The sequence below is a fragment of the Penicillium cosmopolitanum genome (genome assembly GCF_028827165.1).
Source record: "Penicillium cosmopolitanum strain IBT 29677 chromosome Unknown utg000005l:1.0-4006212.0:1.0-4009387.0, whole genome shotgun sequence".
Taxonomy (NCBI): Eukaryota; Fungi; Ascomycota; class Eurotiomycetes; order Eurotiales; family Aspergillaceae; genus Penicillium; species Penicillium cosmopolitanum.
The window spans coordinates 2096048-2112168 of record NW_026622675.1 but is presented as its reverse complement, the minus strand read 5'-3'; the positions used below and the strand labels follow the sequence as shown (position 1 = coordinate 2112168).

Sequence of the window (16121 nt, the reverse complement as noted above, 5' to 3'; positions counted from 1 at the left end):
GACACCTTGTTTCCGAACCCACTCAACCTCATTCTCAAGCTCGTGAAGTGTCCGCAACTCGGAAAACTCAGTCGCCTATATGCCTCCTCGTTCCCCTCGCGGGCATTCGCCCAGCCGATCACCCCCAGCGCGTACGCGGTCTCGATCTCGATCTCCCCGTCCTCGCGAGGACTCGCGTCCGCGAAGTGCCACTCGGTCACCTTCACCTCCACGAGGCCGAACTCGATCGCGCAGTCGTAGCAAAGACAGTCGACGCTACCGAAGCCGAAGCCGAAGCTACAGTCGATCACCCAGTCGGGCCTCGAGTCCAGCGAAAAGCGCCAAGGTGAGTTTCGTCATGCATCGACTCGAAGCCCTGAGGGCACTACCTTCTCCTTCTCCAACAATAACAACAGCTGACTTACGAGTTTAGATCGTGGTGGAGAAATTAACAAAAAATGTCACGGAAGCTCATTTGCGCGAGATATTTGGTAGCTTTGGGGATATTGAATACCTCGATCTCCCGGTGAACCGAGCCTGTAAGAGCCGAGCCTCTGCCATCTCATTCTGGAACCAGCGTCACTAATCAAGCTCCTCTCTTCTCTAGTCATGACGAACCGAGGCACCGCATACATCTTGTACTATGACCCCGCAGACGCCGAGGCGGCCATCGCACACATGCATGAAGCCCAACTAGACGGGGCCGTACTGAACGTCGCCATTGTTCTTCCCCGCCGAACATTCTCCCGTTCGCCGCCTCCAGCAAACCGAGACCGAGGAAATGGAGGACGTTCCGGATTCAGAAGGGGGTCTTATGCCAAATCGCCTCCGCGCCGACAGGGTCGCGGCGCACGTCCTGGCGAACGCCACGATGTGTATAGACCCAAGTCTGTATCACGCTCGCGGTCCCGATCTCCGGTACGGAACCGATCCTATTCTCGATCTCGATCTCGCTCTCCGCCAAGACGAGGCAGTACTCGGCCAAAGGGCTCTGGCCAGCGTCGACGGAGAAGTCCTAGCTATAGTAGCTATGACGACAGCAGCCGTGGCGGAAGGACCCCGACGTCAGACAGAACCCGCAGTCGCAATCGCCATTAGACCAGAATACGATACGTTTATCGCGGGGCAGCGCAAATGATCCCTAGCCGGAGAATAAATATCAAATTTATCACCGCAACAAAACACAGACACCAATCATAGCATTCATTACCCGCTAACTAATCTGAACCTTTCCGTACGAAGGCACCGGGAATGGGAATGATGGGATGCACCCAAGGACACCGGGCATTGTGATTGCTTTTCTTTCAGGCTTGATTTGATTTTAAAGAGTAGGACTATGACTATGGGATGGGTTCTCGAAACTCGCAGAATCAGAATACCATCAAATCTAGAAGAATGCACACCACCCGATGTACATCTTTGCCAGGTTTGCCTTATCGGTGGCCTGCATGATCAGCTCATCCACCTGTCCATCGACCGAAAGAGCAATGGGTTGCTTCGACATAAAGCCTCGGAGCTTGTTACGAACATCTTCCAAAACCCCGGCTGGCGTATCAGGAACATTGATATGGGTACGGCGCTGTGGAAAGAAAAACCGTGATTAGTCTACATTGAATTTATAGTCTCGAGGCAAGGCGGCAGATGAGGGGTTCTGAATACTCACTCTTTTCCCGATGAAGTCTGTAGTTGGGTCGTGCAAGAAGGTTTCAAGGATAGTCATCAAAGCATCTTCGTTCTGCCGCAAAAGGCGCAGTGTAATTTCGCATGTTCTTCGGAATGGTCCTATTGGTAGAAATACACATGTTAGTACTCAGTAATCTAGAGTAATCAATAACCCGTAGGGTCACGCTATCTCAAGCTCAAGCTCACCATTATACCCATAGGCGCCGAACGCATCGACCATGTTTTGCGTCAGACGGAATGGAACCACTTCTGGCTTTGCGAGCGTTTGGCCCTGTGTAGATTAGATGGTCAGCATATTCTCTCAAGTAACCCATGACTAGAATATAATTGGTAGCAGGGCACGTACCTTGTCAAACAAGCAATTGAAATCAACATGCAAAATACCACCAGTACCTTCTTCAAAGGACAAGTTCTCTCCGTGTCGGTCACCCAGTCTGGTAGATTTTACAGTTAGCATTGATCAACCCTCAAGCAAAGATAGATTGAATCTGATTGACTGTCACGAACCCTAAAACATATCCAACCATAGACATCACCGCAGAAGATCGCGTGTATCGTAACCTTGCGGCGAACCATGCTTCGGTTTCGGGGAACATTTCGATAAACCATTCGTGAAGAACGGGGGGACACCTGCAGGATCAAAACCAATAGTTAGCATTGCTCAAGTACAGAGCGAATTTCGACGGAAGGGCGTCTTCTGACTTTGCCAAAATCTTCGTAGTGAATAGAGGTAATTTGGTCATCGAACGGTCTGCACATATCTCGTCGAGATAGTGTCTGATCTCAGTATACTTTATCCCGAATAGGTTAGCAATTCATTTGCTTCGCAAGAATCATTGGAACAGCAAAGTGAGCCAGAAAAAGGAACCCGGTAGAGTACCCAGTAGAGAAAGACTCACATTAGGTGCAGCACCCCTCTCACGAAGTCCCTTGGCGATGATATCTCTCAATGTACGTAGATTATCGACCCACTCAATCAAACCACACTCTTCATTCAAGGGTGTGACGGCGTAGGTTTTGATATCTTGATTAAGGTTAGTCATAAGAATAACTGAAAATAACCACATCCGGCCCTGGAAAACTTTCACTTACACATTCGTCGTTTGCTGGATTCCACATCTCGCTTGAGGAACCGGTTGATCATATTATTGAATTCCATCAAACGTTGATCCTTACGCAGGTCATCCTTTGGTTTGCACAGCGCATTGTAAATTTTCCCGTCTGAGCCTCGAATGCTGATCTTTCGTGGTTGCTGAGCAGAGTGCAAGATCTGCGCTTCATCAAGAATGGCTTAAAAAGAGAGAACAAGTTAGCCGAGCCACCACGACGTACAGGACAGATATTGTCTTTGGATATTATACATACCGTCGATCGTAGTTGGATCCCGAGGAAATGGTCTGAACCCTTTCAAATATTCCGAATCGTGGCTTGATGGTAAACTCGGGATTAGCATGGCCTGAAATGGCACGACTAGTCGGCACGGAGCCACTTTGTGATTGAATCCCAGATTGCGAGCGAGGTTGACTTTGAAGACCCTCTCCTCGACATGCGCCAGGCAGAGTTGTAGTAACTCTTCGGAAAACTTTTGACCTTGGCTTATCATGCGATGAATGTCGGGGGCCGATTCTGTCTTATGCTTGCTGGTGTATTCCTGTATCGTTTAGCTTTAGTTTTTTGACTGTGGCGATCCTGTTATGATCTTATGACTCACCGTGATCTTTTTGAGACAGGTATATCCTCTTGATGCTCGGTCTTTATTAGATGACTTTACCACGGCCAAGACAGTCCACAGACCTTGCTGTGGAAAGCAGTGGACAGCTTTGACCACAACGCGAGTCAGCAGATCATGGACGGTGCTGTTGGGGTGGCAGATTCGTGCCACAACCTGTGGCAAGATAGTGAACAACAAAGCAGGCTGCAGACGAGAAGAGATATACTTCTTCAGCTGAGCATGCATTTCGTCCAGACTTTTCTGCCGTTGAGCTTTGGTGTGTCTTTGAAACTCTTCGTTATCCCCTCTCTTTGGATCAATCGGTTGGTCGACAATGGAGGCATGTTCTAGCCAGAGCGTCAAAAGTTTCGGTAACGTCTGAAAAACGTATTTACTTCCGTAGGTTAGCGAGCGAAGATAGTTGTCAATCACGAGCTTTGTGGCCTCTCCGCTGAGATAGATCTGGGCTTCCTTGCCCATAGGCTTAGCTTTCTCCGAATCAAGAATCTTGTTGTAGTGCTTTCCTAGGTAGTAGTGTGCTTTCTCCCAGCGCGGATATAGCTTGATCGCTTCGCGATATCGCTGTACAATGGCTTGGGAATGTGTCTGACCAGCCCTATCCGTCCATTTTGCAAGCAAAAGATGCGCACGAGCGGTAATTAACACACCTTGGTGCTTTCCAGAACCACCAGAGAGAGATGACGCCGTGTCGGAATCGACCGAAATTGACTCTTGAGGATTAGCTTCATTCGCGGATATAGCGCCCTCCAGCGTTTGAATGGCTTTGCGGTGATGTCCATCTTTCCAAAGAAGCCTTGCATGTTCAATGGTAGCCGATCGATCCTGCAACCTGGCTGCGTGGAGCATTGAATGGTATGCCTGACTTGTAAAATTGCCCTTTCGAGAGAGATGGGCGCTCGTGAGCCACGCAGCCGCAATATCTGAATTCGGGAAAGGTCCCCTGCGAGAATAATTAGTTGCCATTTCGCCACGAAAGATGTAATCGAATGAATCATACGCTAGTTCCATCGTCGCTCGCCTGAGACCTAGAAGATACTGCTTATCTGCAATGTAACCACCAAGAACATCCAGCCGTCTGTCCAGGGCCTTGAGAAGCCCTTGATATGACCCTGGACCCTTGACTTCTGCATTGGCTATTGATTCCACGTCTGCTAATGCATGCAGCCGTAGCATGTCGTCATGACAAGACTGCAGCGAGGCCACGGAATTGGCATTCAATGATTTGGCAACCTGGAGTCTCAAGCCATTCACAATATCCGTAAACGATTCGGCTCCGGATTTAGGCAGACGCAACGTGTTCAGAGCAGTCCCGATACCCACATTGAATTCACCAGTCCCAGATTCTTCGCAGAGCTCAAGATACCCCTGCAGCTTTTCCCATCGACTGGTGATCCACGAGGCTTCAACTGCAAATGGTAAAAAGCGCGAAGCCGCGGGCTTATCTTCTTTGAGAACCTCGAAACGAGTGAGAATCGCATCTGAATAATGTTAGCTGGTGCTCTTCAAAACAATAAAGACGGCTGGGGAGATAGATACCTTGCTGTCCAGACTCCTTCAAACAGGTGACAAGATTCCACTGCGCATCCACATTCTTCGAGTCTTTCTCAAGCTGCAACTCATACCAGCTTTGAGCAGTGGCCCATCTTCCAGCCTTTCTGTGTTCGAGAACTTGTTGATCGATGTCAAGTACTGAAAGATGACTTGAAATACCCTCAATACCATCCGGTTCATCAATCTGACTATAGATATCCTGAAGTCGCTGGTACAAGGCATCAGGTTTGGACTGCTCGTTCACTTCAACATGAGAATTGCATTTGCGGATATACTGTTCCCAGTGGAACAAGGCCCGGGAGAAAGATTTGCACTCAACAGCTCGCTTGGAGATTTTTTCGGGGGTATTGAAGCCAGTAATGATTCAACTGATTTGATCTGAGATGAAAACTTGGCATGGAGTGGATCCCGCGCAGTCTCCCTATGCGATCGACTTGATGACTGATGAGCCTGTTGGTTAAGACCACTCATGTGTTTCTTCTTGCCTTGGAGCCATCTTGACAGATAATCCAAGACTTCGAAAACACTCTGCGAATTACGAATTATCAATCAGTAAGTACATTGATAGATCGAAATAGGGTATGAAAAAGAAAACCACTTACCTGACTGCAGCTGAGAATCGTTTCTCGAAGATTGCTATTTGTGTCTGGGAGAGGGTGCGAGAGCACCTTGGTTAGCTCCAGCTGAAGATCCAGCTGCTCTTGTTCGGTACCCCCAACAACACGATTCAAGATCGCGAAAGGAAGGAGGAACGAAGAAATTGAAATATCTTGACCCTTGACAACACGACTGCAAACAGCGAACACAATCTTCGCATTATCACCGCTCGCTGTTTCGAGGAGGTCTTGTACTAGCGTCCGCAGCCATTCACTGTGTGTCATATCGGGAGAAAACAAAGGGTAGTTGACTTTGGAGTTGGTTGTGACAACAGTGACGGTGTATGTTGATGTCAAAAAGGGCGTCAAAGTATTACGCACACTTTCAGGCAGTTCCATCCATCGCTGATACTTTTCATCTCCTTGCAAATCTCTGGTTCGCTGAGTCTGAGTAACAGCCACGTTGAGTTGACAAAATTTGAGCAGACCTTGCATGGCGTATGCTAGGAATCCTTGGGCTCTCGTATTAGAAGCAGACAAGAATGCATCAACAAGCACATGCTGAAGGAAGAAAAGCACAAACTCCATCGTCTCTTCCATCCGATCAAAATTTGATAGAACAAGGATATCCTTTTTCTCCTTGATTGTCTCCACGCGATTGGGGTCAAGACAGCCAACAAGACCTAAACACTGTGAGGAAAGCAAAGTTATGGGATCGGAGCTGCTATTGAATTTCACGCAGCAATCTAGCAATGCCCTCGTCAATTGAGCAATGATAGGATCAGGCTGCTCACTGAGAACTGAAACATGAAGGAACTCCTCATTCTCCGAAAGAAAGGGAGACAGCTCCTTCAGAGCCTGTTCGACAACAGTGGCATTTTCACTCTGACAGCGACGAACAAGCGCTAAAAATTGACTTCGAACATCCATCTGAGATCTGAGTTCATTGACCCTAGCCTCCAGTGGGTGCAGCTCAGGAATAGACGACAGCGAAGGCATTGTATTGAAAGTATCCCGCACAAGATTCGGATGATTGGTAAGTATATGATCGATGAGTCGATAGGCACTATGCCGACTCTCAATAGTTAATATCCCCCAATATCTGATGACAATGGCAAATGTCTGGTCAATGAGAGGCTCAATGTCTTCATCGCTGAGGGAGCTGATAAGAGTCTTCCAGGCTGAAAAGGCATGGTCGCACAACTCTTCAATCTCTAGTGCTGACCGAAGACAGGCGCTGACTTGAGGCAGGGCATTGCTAACATGGCCCTGGGCGATGTTGATCATCTCCTCGATCGCCTTGAGGTTCCGCCTTTTCTCTGCTAATGTCTGCCTCACTTGGAAGTCATTGATTGCATTCGCGAATTGGGTAATGATTCCGAGGACATGCTCCTCAATGAAATGAATCAAAAGGTCTGACTTTTTGGAAGAACTGCTGTGTGAAGATTTTCGAGGGATGAAGGAAGCGAGTTGATAGAGAGCTTGTTGGAATTTCTCCCTATTCTGATCTCCTGAGTTGCCAAGATTCTTGAGTAAATCGCAGGCAATCAAAATAGGCTCGATTCTCACAAGTTCAGCCAACGTACGACCTCTAAAAGCGGAATCTATTTCCGCAAGGAGAGACATGATCATAGCTTCCGGATCATTTGACTGTTGAGCGAGAAGAAAAGCCAAGATTGCAGCGAGATTATTCTTTTCCGAACAGACATCAAAAGGCGTTTCGCCTTCATTGCGACTTGCTCCAATCCGGGAGATTATATCTCGTCTTCTCGTTAGCACCAAGTAAGGAAGAATATGAACCTCCGTCAACCGTAGGAAGCTATCAACTTTCATTCCTAGCAGCTCACACAGCTGCTCGGCCATATATGGGCGGGATTGAAGGTTCTTGACCACTGCCACCGAGAGCGTTCTCCAGTACGGCCGGAACAGGCTTGCGGGAGTCTGGGAGAATTGCTGTGCAAGTTTGGAAAGCTAATTTCAAATGTTAATCTCATGATGAGTGAAAGCAAGTACGGTGCCAGCAACTCACCTCGTTGTAGGCAATCGCGCAGACGTACGGATTTGGATGTCCAAGATATTCTAATAACCGTAGTAAAATGATGTTTTTCTCCTCGTCATCCGAGACCCTTGCAAGTCGACACAATGTCAAAACGCATGCCTCCTGCAAAGGGATTTCATCCTTTTCTGACAGATTCTTGAGCCACTCTAGAACAACGACAAAATTTGCCCGGCGGATGTCTTGTTGGAGATCTGGGCGTACGAAGGCAGGCACCGCGTTCCTATACAATAATTAGCCTATGCAAAAGAAGGAACTGTGGCATGTGAACTATACCCAGTCGCAATCCGAAGCTCACGAATAGAGCTTCGAAGTGAGTGGAGGCAGAACTCCCCAGACGTTGACGTTGAAAGCTGCATCTGATTCAAATTTGTCGAGTGCATCAAGATCCTTCTCAAAGCAATCATAGCAGCGATTCTCGGATCCCGGGTACGCGTCAATTTAGGAAGAATGAAGTTGAACATTTCCCACAGGTTGGCGAATTCTTCTTCGCTTTGCCCGTCGTATTCTGCTGTCTGCTCTTGTTTTCCACCATCGCACACCTCGCAGAATAGAATTTCGCGCGATATAACCTCAGAAGGCCTTTGTACAAGGTTTCCGGTTATGGCGCAAGAAAGCTTGCCCACGATTTCCAAGATTTCACTTTTTTGGGGCTCGGAGATCTGGGTGTATGAACTCCTGCAAAAGGGCGAAATGTCAATAACAGATCCAATCACAATCATGAAACAGAACGCCATGGAACCTACTCAATTGTTTTCCGGAGACTTTCCACCGTCGAATTATCACCGGAGTTCAGGAGCGATGACAGTTTACCCGTGAGGAACTGAAGCAGACTACTGGAGGTAGATCCAGGAATGAAGCAGAGTCGTTTTGGAGCCTGGGTATCTTCTGTCCATTCTTCTTCCTTATCCAAAATCACTGGTTGTTGAATGGTTCCCATTTGTTCGGTATCCATCTGTTCGGTATCTGGGCTCTTTTGTGGGGTAGAGATATCAAGTACGTTTACTGGAGACTTATCTGTCTCCAGTAACCTCGACTGGAGTTTCTGGATTGAATTCTGAAAATATTAGCTCGGTTGAAGATCCCATTGCCAATATATGATGTCAATATTTACCAGAAGACAGGCCTCGATTGGCTTACTACTCTGCTCCTCATGACCAAGATCCACGAGGACCGGCAAAAGCAATTCCCTTGTTTGGTTTTCGAACAATTTGGATTGATTTGTCGACTCTGCCATCTCTTCCAGGTATTTTCCAAGCTCTATCTGCAAGTTCGACAGTCCATGAGTCACACTGGGCCCGAGAAGACTACCAAGACATTGTAGCCATGCGGAAGTCAAGCTCACGTCCGACAACAAAGCTGACGAGGTAGATTTTGAAACGCAGAAACGATGAACATGCGTCAAAAACTGAATCGGCACTCTATCCTCGCCAGGGCCCAGGCTCGAACCTAACTCCTGCAGCCATTTGACCAGGACCTTTCGCAGGCGATTGAAACCGTTCAGGACGCCCGAGAGATTCTGACGAAGATCAAGGTTCTGGAGCTTTTCAAATTCCTGCACAGGTGCTTTTGGACTGAAAGAATCTAGCAGGTGAGAAACTAGTGCGACGGTTTCAGGGAAGAGCCCTAGCTCTGTGGGTTTCTTCAATAGGTCATGGGTAGAGTTAGATCGTCCAGATCTATCAGGAGTGATCCGATAGACCCAGGCAATGATAGCCTCGGACTGTAAGACCTGTGCCAACCCTTGTTTAGAGAAGATTCTAACGTAGATATGATATCTGTCTTCAGTTAGCTCGGGCCATGGCAATGTTAATCTCAGCACACAGCGGTAATATACGAACCTGAGGTACAAGCCCGAAGAAAAGCCAGAATGCTATAGCACGAAGCTGATGACCGCACTTGCTTATATTGAAGACATGAAATTTCCATTAAAACCTGCTGGATTCGATACTGGACAGTTTCCGATTGCCAGATACTAGCCAATCTGATCAGTCGGAGGATCAGCCAAGCAAACAATGGCGCGTGAACATCCTCGCCCAAAATGAGGGGATCCGAAATATCCCATAGCACTTGGGGTGCCTTTTCAATGCTTGCTTGGATGATATCCAAACAGTCCAGAATCTGTCCTTCCACGTCTTCTTCTTCTGGATTGTTGTTGTTGCTATTGCTGTTGCTGTTCGGGCTAACCTCTAGGCCTGCCTTCAGGACGATGCATATCAACTTGTTCATGTCTGTGATTCCTTCATCGGCGCGGATTTGGCTCTGTCTATCGCCGAGAAGTTCATGACGAAGCTGTGAAAAGGTCTCTCGCGAAAGTCGTTGCGCATTGTGTCCATGGGATGTCAGACGAGGGGCGAAATGCGCCGCAAGAAGGGATGAGGCTGGCTCTGCGGGTCTTTGCCCACTAGGCATAATGCCATGTGCTTGATTTGTGTCCGCTGCCATATGGAACAAACATTTCCACGGACCGAATGATGTATTCAGCAATGACACGGGTTACGAGAGAAGAGATGCAGATACGCGGACGCGGAGCGATATGTCACTGACACCTCAGGCACCAATTGTACCCACCTTGTCCGCATTTTCGAATTTCAAATTTCGCTGGTTTGATGAGGATGAGGAGGTTGGAATGGAAAGGAGAATATTTATTACAATTGCTGTAGAATTAAATCTTGTCATATTCAAGCTAAGTCTATATAATATATATGTATATGTAAAGTATGTAAATATGAGTACTTCATGGCTGGAGTTTTCAGTGCGGGAACCTTCCCGCCGCTGCTTCGAAAAGAGAAACCACCATTTTCTTCCTCTTCCTTCTCACTTTCACGACTCATTTCACGACTCATACAAACTTACAACTCCAACTAATCTCTTCAACATACCCGAATTCAAGTTCGTTATTGATATTTTCGCCTGGTGACTCGAATCGCCCCACCAACCATGGAGCAGGAAGTCAACTCTCCAGTCATTCGCGAAGACTCCCGACATGGCTACTTCATGAAGCAAGCACTTGCGATGGTGAGTTTCATTCATAAATTACACCTTCTACCTATTCCTTTAATCTGACAAAATCTTCCAGGGCGAAAAGGCACTCGCTACTGGGGAGACCCCAGTCGGCTGTGTCCTAGTCTACAATGACAAGATTGTGGGATCGGGTATGAATGATACCAATCGCTCAATGAATGTATGTTGCAATTGCTTGTCTTGCTTGCCTCATTCCCCCTCTACAAACGATGCCAAGAGCCAAAAAAAAATCCAAATCAAAAGTGGTCATGGCTAACAATATCTTACAGGGCACACGACATGCCGAATTTCTCGCCATTGCAGAAATGCTCCAGACCTATCCCAAATCTGCCATCAAGGAGACCGACCTCTATGTGACAGTCGAGCCATGCATTATGTGTACCGCCGCCCTCCGGCAGTACGGGATCAGGAGTGTCTTTTTTGGTACTCACAATGAGAGGTTCGGAGGTGTTGGGGGCGTACTGACAGTTCATTCGGAGTGAGTGTTTACTTCCCCATCCATTTTCATCCGGGTCGTCTTATTGAATTCTAACTCGATCAATAGTAAATCTATCGATCCGCCTTACCCCGTGTACGTCGGGCTTTACAGAAAAGAAGCGATCACTCTGCTCCGTCAATTTTACATCCAAGAGAATGAAAAGGGTAAGGTTATTTATGAAGTGAAGAGAAGAGAGGAGAGGATAGAAAACGAACAAGGCTAACAATGATATCAGCGCCTAACCCTCGACCGAAGAAAAATCGTGCGCTCAACACGACGTTCGATTTCGAAGAGGACGACCAGGATTTTATGCCCATTATTTGAGTATTTCCTCGTTTATGATGGGATGTGTGGTAGGATGTGTAACGACTGCTTTTCACCCATGCTAGACATGGATATTCGATGGGTCTAGACTTGATGGGATTACTTTACATGCAAAGCATCCGGCGTTCTGGGCTTGCATAATGTGATGGGGAAATTTGTATTCTTAATTTCAAGGGCGCCTCAATAAAACACAAAAAAGGATATGTGTACAGAAATCGTGCAACTTCACGGGAACAAGATAATTTTGAAGTAATTCTTAACTCAAACTCAAATCATGCAGAACCAGCCTTGGCCAACCGCTCAGCCTCAAGCTCTCGCTCAGCTTGTTGGTAGTACTTGGCAGTGTCGACACCGTGCTATTCGTGTGTTAGTATCATGGTTATTCAACACGATGCAGCGGAGGAGGAAACTGACCTGGTCGTGGTTGGCAAAGTTGGCCCAAGGGACAACATGGATGAACAGCTGGGAGTACCGGGAGTTGCGGGCAGCGACACCCTGCAGGTAGTTGGACATCTGCGAAACGCCGTACAGGGGCTCGCCCTGCTTGACCTTGTTGACCATCTCGCGCATATCCATATCAACCTCTCTCTGGTTCTCGGCGAATCCGTAGAAACGGTCTGTAGTTTGTGAGCATTTCATCTCACAAGGCCCGGGGAATGGGGGAAAGCGTACTGCAAGATCGCTGATACAAGATGTGAAGACCACCGACCAATCCAATCGCACTTGCGAGACGCATGATGGGAGAGAAACCGCCGCGGCCAACGCCCGTGGGGCTCATCTTCTCCATGACCCAGAACGCAAGAGGGGAAGCGGCAGCTGCTCCACCGGCCAGGGCGTAGTCGGAGTTCCGAGCATATCCAAACACACGGCGCACATGGCTGTTCAATTTTGGTGAGTTGTTGATCTGGAATTCGAGGGCAGGGCCCGGGTTGAGGGGTTGGGATTGGGGCTGGGGGTCAGTTAAACATACGGATCGGTGTCAATGACCTGGGTGAGGGCGGAGGGTTAGCTTTGCGGACCAATTGGGATCGGTATGGGGTCAATCATACTTGGAATTCGGAGGTGGTCAGCTTGGGTGGCACAACGGCCACGGCCGCCTTAGGATCGGAAGCCATCTTCAAGATTGCGCGGAGGTGGGATTGCGGGTTAGGTGCAGAGTCGAGTTCGGAACATGGGAAGTTGAAATGTTAGGTAATCAGAGCAGCCAGACATGGGCAGCTAGCCATATTGGGACTAGCGCCAAGGACCGATTACCCGCCATATGATTGGCTGCTTGGGACGCGTTTACTGCCGCGGGCACGCGTTCTGGGGGAAGTTGGACCGCCGGCAGGTTCATGTCTGGAATTGTCAGTGGATTTACTTGGTTAGTTGCAGCTACGACTCCGACAACTTTCCCTGCTTCCACTGGTTTTTACAGATCCAGCCAAAGGTACCATCATGCCTTCTACTCCTGAGCGAGGAAGCTCCCCCGCCAATTTGGACGATCTGTTCAACTACGACGTCGGCCTCGACGACATCTTCGCCGAAAACAACGACACCAATGTCGACAATGCTAATTCCAAACCAAAGACCGGAGACCCTTCATCACTCGGATTAGGTCTTGACGAAGAAGTCAAAGTCACCAAGAAACGCCAGCCAGTCGCGAAGCTCGATGAGAACCGGTAAGTCGACAAACCCCGCCAGTTCTGTTCATATACATGGCAATATTGGATAGATATGAGAGAGGCAGAACTGGAACTGAACTAACCGGGCCACCAGTCTTCTTTCACAAGCCGGGATTCCAAAATTACGACAATCAGCGAAAAAGAAACTCCGATTCAAAGGCAAAGGACATGAGGTGAGTGTGGATCAGCGCAACACCAGAGAGAGACTAAGATACTAACAAGCCTCTGTCCTGCATAGTTCTCCGATGCAGCCCGTCTCTTAAACTTCTACCAACTCTGGCTAGACGAGCTATTCCCCCGCGCCAAATTTGCAGACGGTCTAGCCATGGTCGAGAAACTCGGCCACACGAAACGTATCCAAACCATGCGACGAGAATGGATCGAGGAAGAGAAACCGAAGCTCTTCAGGGATGATCCTGAACCAACAATAGAAACGCTCGAACTACCCACGAGACTTTCTTCAAATCAGAATCAGAACGGCGAGACACAACCACTGGCGGGTCCTTCGGGAGATGCAGATGGAGATGCAGATCAGCTCTTCATTCCAGATCCAGAAGCAGATACCCGGCAGCAACCAACCAGCCACCCCGAGCCCGATGACGACGAACTCGACGATCTCGAAGATCTCCTCCGAGAGCAAGATAATGAAATGTCGGGAATACAGCCAACGTCAGGGTCGGGGCCACAGAAAAACGAAAACACCTTGGACGACTTTGATGCCGACTACGAAGCTATGAATGAACTTGGGTTGTAGCAGTCGAAGAAACCTATAATAGATTCTAATTTGTACATAATGACACGCATGAAACACAACACATTTACATCCTTTCACGTCCGTACTTCGCAAACACAAACAAAGATCAGAGATAAAGCGCACCCCAAAAGGTACTAGCAGGATCTTCGTTATTATTATAATTGACATGCCTAGCTTGGTTGTAGGAGAGGAGCTAATTTCACATTGTGCGCCGCAGATTGGAAAATATTGGAAACAGGAAAAAGTGCAGGGAAGAGGAAAAGCCTCCTAGCTCCCCCAAGACATACCGAGTATGACTTTTTAGAGGTAGGAGGAAAGGTCTGTCGGAGAATCATCGGTTTACTCGCTCGCCGGGCAGGTGAACACGGAGAACTGGCCTCCGGCACCAACCCAGTTAAGCTGCTTCCCACGAGTAGCGGTGTTATCAATCACGGTAGCAACTTCAATGTCATCTTGGGTACCTTGGCCAGTCTGGTAGGTAGCCGAGAATCCCCAGGACCAGGCACGTCCATCAGCATCGACGGCGAGAGAGTGGTCCGAAGCCGCGGCGATACCCTTGGCCTTGATTCCGGGAACTTGGGTAGGCGAAATCAAGATACGGGGGCGTCCACGCTCGTCCTTGATAACAGCATCATCGGAGAGGGAATCGACCTTCAGACCACTCTGGAAGCCGTCCAGACGGCCCCAAACCAGACACTTGCCGTCTGAAGTTCTACCCATAGAGTGGTGAGAACCACCACAAAGCTGAACGATATCCTTGTTGGAGAGCGAATCGACGATAGTGGGGTGGACAATGGCGGCTTCATCATCACCGGCGCCCTCACGGATAGCGGTCGCGCCGAAGCTGTTCAGACCCCACGAGTAAACGGTACCGGTCTGAGCGATGGCGAAGGAGTGATATGAACCGGAACCAATGGAGACAATCTTCTTACGAATGCCAAATTCGCGCGGCTGCAGTCCGTGCAGCTTGTTGCGTTCCACGATTCTTCGGCCGAGCTGGTTCTGCTGGCCAGATCCCCAGGCGAAAACCTTGCCCTTATCATTAAGCGCAAGAACGTGGTTGGCACCACAGCTAAGGGTGGTGATCTTCTTCAAGGCAGGAATAAGGATCGGGGTCATTTGAACGCGATGGGTCTCATCGAATCCGAGAATACCGTCGTTGCTCTGAGAGAAAGAAAAAAAGACTATGTTAGCACTAGAGCGTAAAGTTTCACAATTGTTGGATCTTACTCGGAAAGTTCCCCAGCCATAGACAAGGCCATCATCAGTAAGCGCAAAGCTCGCGCTATCGGCAGCAGCAACCTGAACAAAGACAGTGCCCTTGGGGAAGAATGACTCGGGGATTGCGGTGGGAGTAGATTCCCGGGGGTTCAATCCGCTGTCATCGTCATCGGAGTCCGAGTCACTGCCCTCGTCCATATCCTTGTATCCGCCATCCCAATCAGTGTTTCTACCGAGAGCGCCTTGATCATTGACACCCCAAGTATAAATCTGGTTGTCGTGGGTCAGGGCCAAACAGTGCATACCACCAACCGCGACCTGAACAACGCCAACCTTGTCAGCAGCCAGGAGCTGGTTCAGACGCGGTCGCTTCACGTCAATCACGTTCTTTGCCGCTCCCAGGCCAAGCTCACCAGAGCTTCCCTCGCCACAGACGAAGACATTCAGACGTGTTTTGGGGGCATTGTTGATGACGACCTTTGGCGGCAGTGCCTTCGGGGGCTTCGGTGCCTTTGGCTCAACAACGCGAGACCTCTTGATCTCACGGGGCTTCTCCTCAACTTCATCGGCCTTGCGCTTCCGAGACGCGCTGGTGGTAGTGGTGGTGGCAGCGGCGGCAGCTTTCGCAGGCTTACGTGACTTGTCCGCAGTCTCCTTCTTCACCGAAGCCTTGGGGACAGTCTTTGTCGCGGTCTCAGTTTCCATCTTCTTAGGGCGACCGCGAGCTGGAGTCGCCTTTGTGGTATCCTTAGTGGTGGTCTTGGAGGTAGCTTTGGGCGCAGCTTTGGTAGAAGTAGACTTGGGCGCGGGAGTGGTCGCCTTCGCAGAGGTCGAGGTCTTCGTCTTGGGCGCAGCGGCCTTGGTAGAAGAGCTCGTGGCTGTAGAGGTGGACTTTTTTGGAGGCATTGTGGCTTTGGAATGCAACAAAGCAGAAAAGGGAAAGGGGGTTGGGAATGATGGAACAAAGACGCGACACAAAGCGGAAGAGAAAAAAAAGTAGCTCGAGGGTGGCAGAACGTAAATAATGCGGCATTCCGCGCCCAGTGAATAATCCCCTTA

At 48.9% G+C, this 16121-nt stretch overlaps 6 protein-coding genes across 6 annotated transcripts; 3 read left to right on the top strand and 3 right to left on the bottom strand.

Annotated features, from left to right (window-relative positions):
• Window positions 1-41: 41 nt before the first annotated feature.
• N7509_003854 (uncharacterized protein) lies at window positions 42-1077 on the top strand (the record flags this gene model as incomplete). Its single annotated transcript, XM_056628491.1, has 3 exons — window positions 42-325; window positions 475-518; window positions 587-1077. Coding segments are annotated over 3 exons (819 nt in total), but the record flags the coding sequence as incomplete, so codon positions are not given.
• A 289-nt stretch (window positions 1078-1366) lies between these two features.
• Window positions 1367-10042, bottom strand: atrA (protein kinase MEC1; the record flags this gene model as incomplete). Its single annotated transcript, XM_056628490.1, has 19 exons — window positions 1367-1558; window positions 1643-1761; window positions 1849-1933; window positions 2009-2096; window positions 2170-2292; window positions 2365-2453; window positions 2562-2686; window positions 2755-2952; window positions 3028-3313; window positions 3374-4334; window positions 4392-4872; window positions 4931-5188; window positions 5236-5473; window positions 5548-7512; window positions 7571-7820; window positions 7874-8275; window positions 8344-8654; window positions 8712-9375; window positions 9435-10042. The coding sequence occupies 19 exons, from the start codon at window positions 10040-10042 to the stop codon at window positions 1367-1369; spliced, it is 7443 nt and encodes a 2480-aa protein (XP_056491224.1).
• Window positions 10043-10537: 495 nt separating this feature from the next.
• On the top strand, window positions 10538-11423 carry N7509_003852 (nucleoside deaminase; the record flags this gene model as incomplete). Its single annotated transcript, XM_056628489.1, has 5 exons — window positions 10538-10615; window positions 10677-10781; window positions 10891-11099; window positions 11166-11263; window positions 11335-11423. 5 exons carry the CDS (start codon window positions 10538-10540, stop codon window positions 11421-11423), a joined length of 579 nt encoding a protein of 192 aa, XP_056491223.1.
• A 272-nt stretch (window positions 11424-11695) lies between these two features.
• On the bottom strand, window positions 11696-12538 carry N7509_003851 (putative NADH-ubiquinone oxidoreductase 21 kDa subunit; the record flags this gene model as incomplete). The annotated part of the gene is made up of 5 exons (XM_056628488.1): window positions 11696-11779; window positions 11838-12040; window positions 12096-12301; window positions 12394-12410; window positions 12473-12538. The coding sequence occupies 5 exons, from the start codon at window positions 12536-12538 to the stop codon at window positions 11696-11698; spliced, it is 576 nt and encodes a 191-aa protein (XP_056491222.1).
• A 322-nt stretch (window positions 12539-12860) lies between these two features.
• Window positions 12861-13841, top strand: N7509_003850 (Chromosome segregation in meiosis protein 3; the record flags this gene model as incomplete). Its single annotated transcript, XM_056628487.1, has 3 exons — window positions 12861-13084; window positions 13182-13260; window positions 13326-13841. 3 exons carry the CDS (start codon window positions 12861-12863, stop codon window positions 13839-13841), a joined length of 819 nt encoding a protein of 272 aa, XP_056491221.1.
• Window positions 13842-14180: 339 nt separating this feature from the next.
• N7509_003849 (RCC1 domain-containing protein) lies at window positions 14181-15968 on the bottom strand (the record flags this gene model as incomplete). Its single annotated transcript, XM_056628486.1, has 2 exons — window positions 14181-15005; window positions 15072-15968. 2 exons carry the CDS (start codon window positions 15966-15968, stop codon window positions 14181-14183), a joined length of 1722 nt encoding a protein of 573 aa, XP_056491220.1.
• Between the last annotated feature and the right edge of the window lie 153 nt (window positions 15969-16121).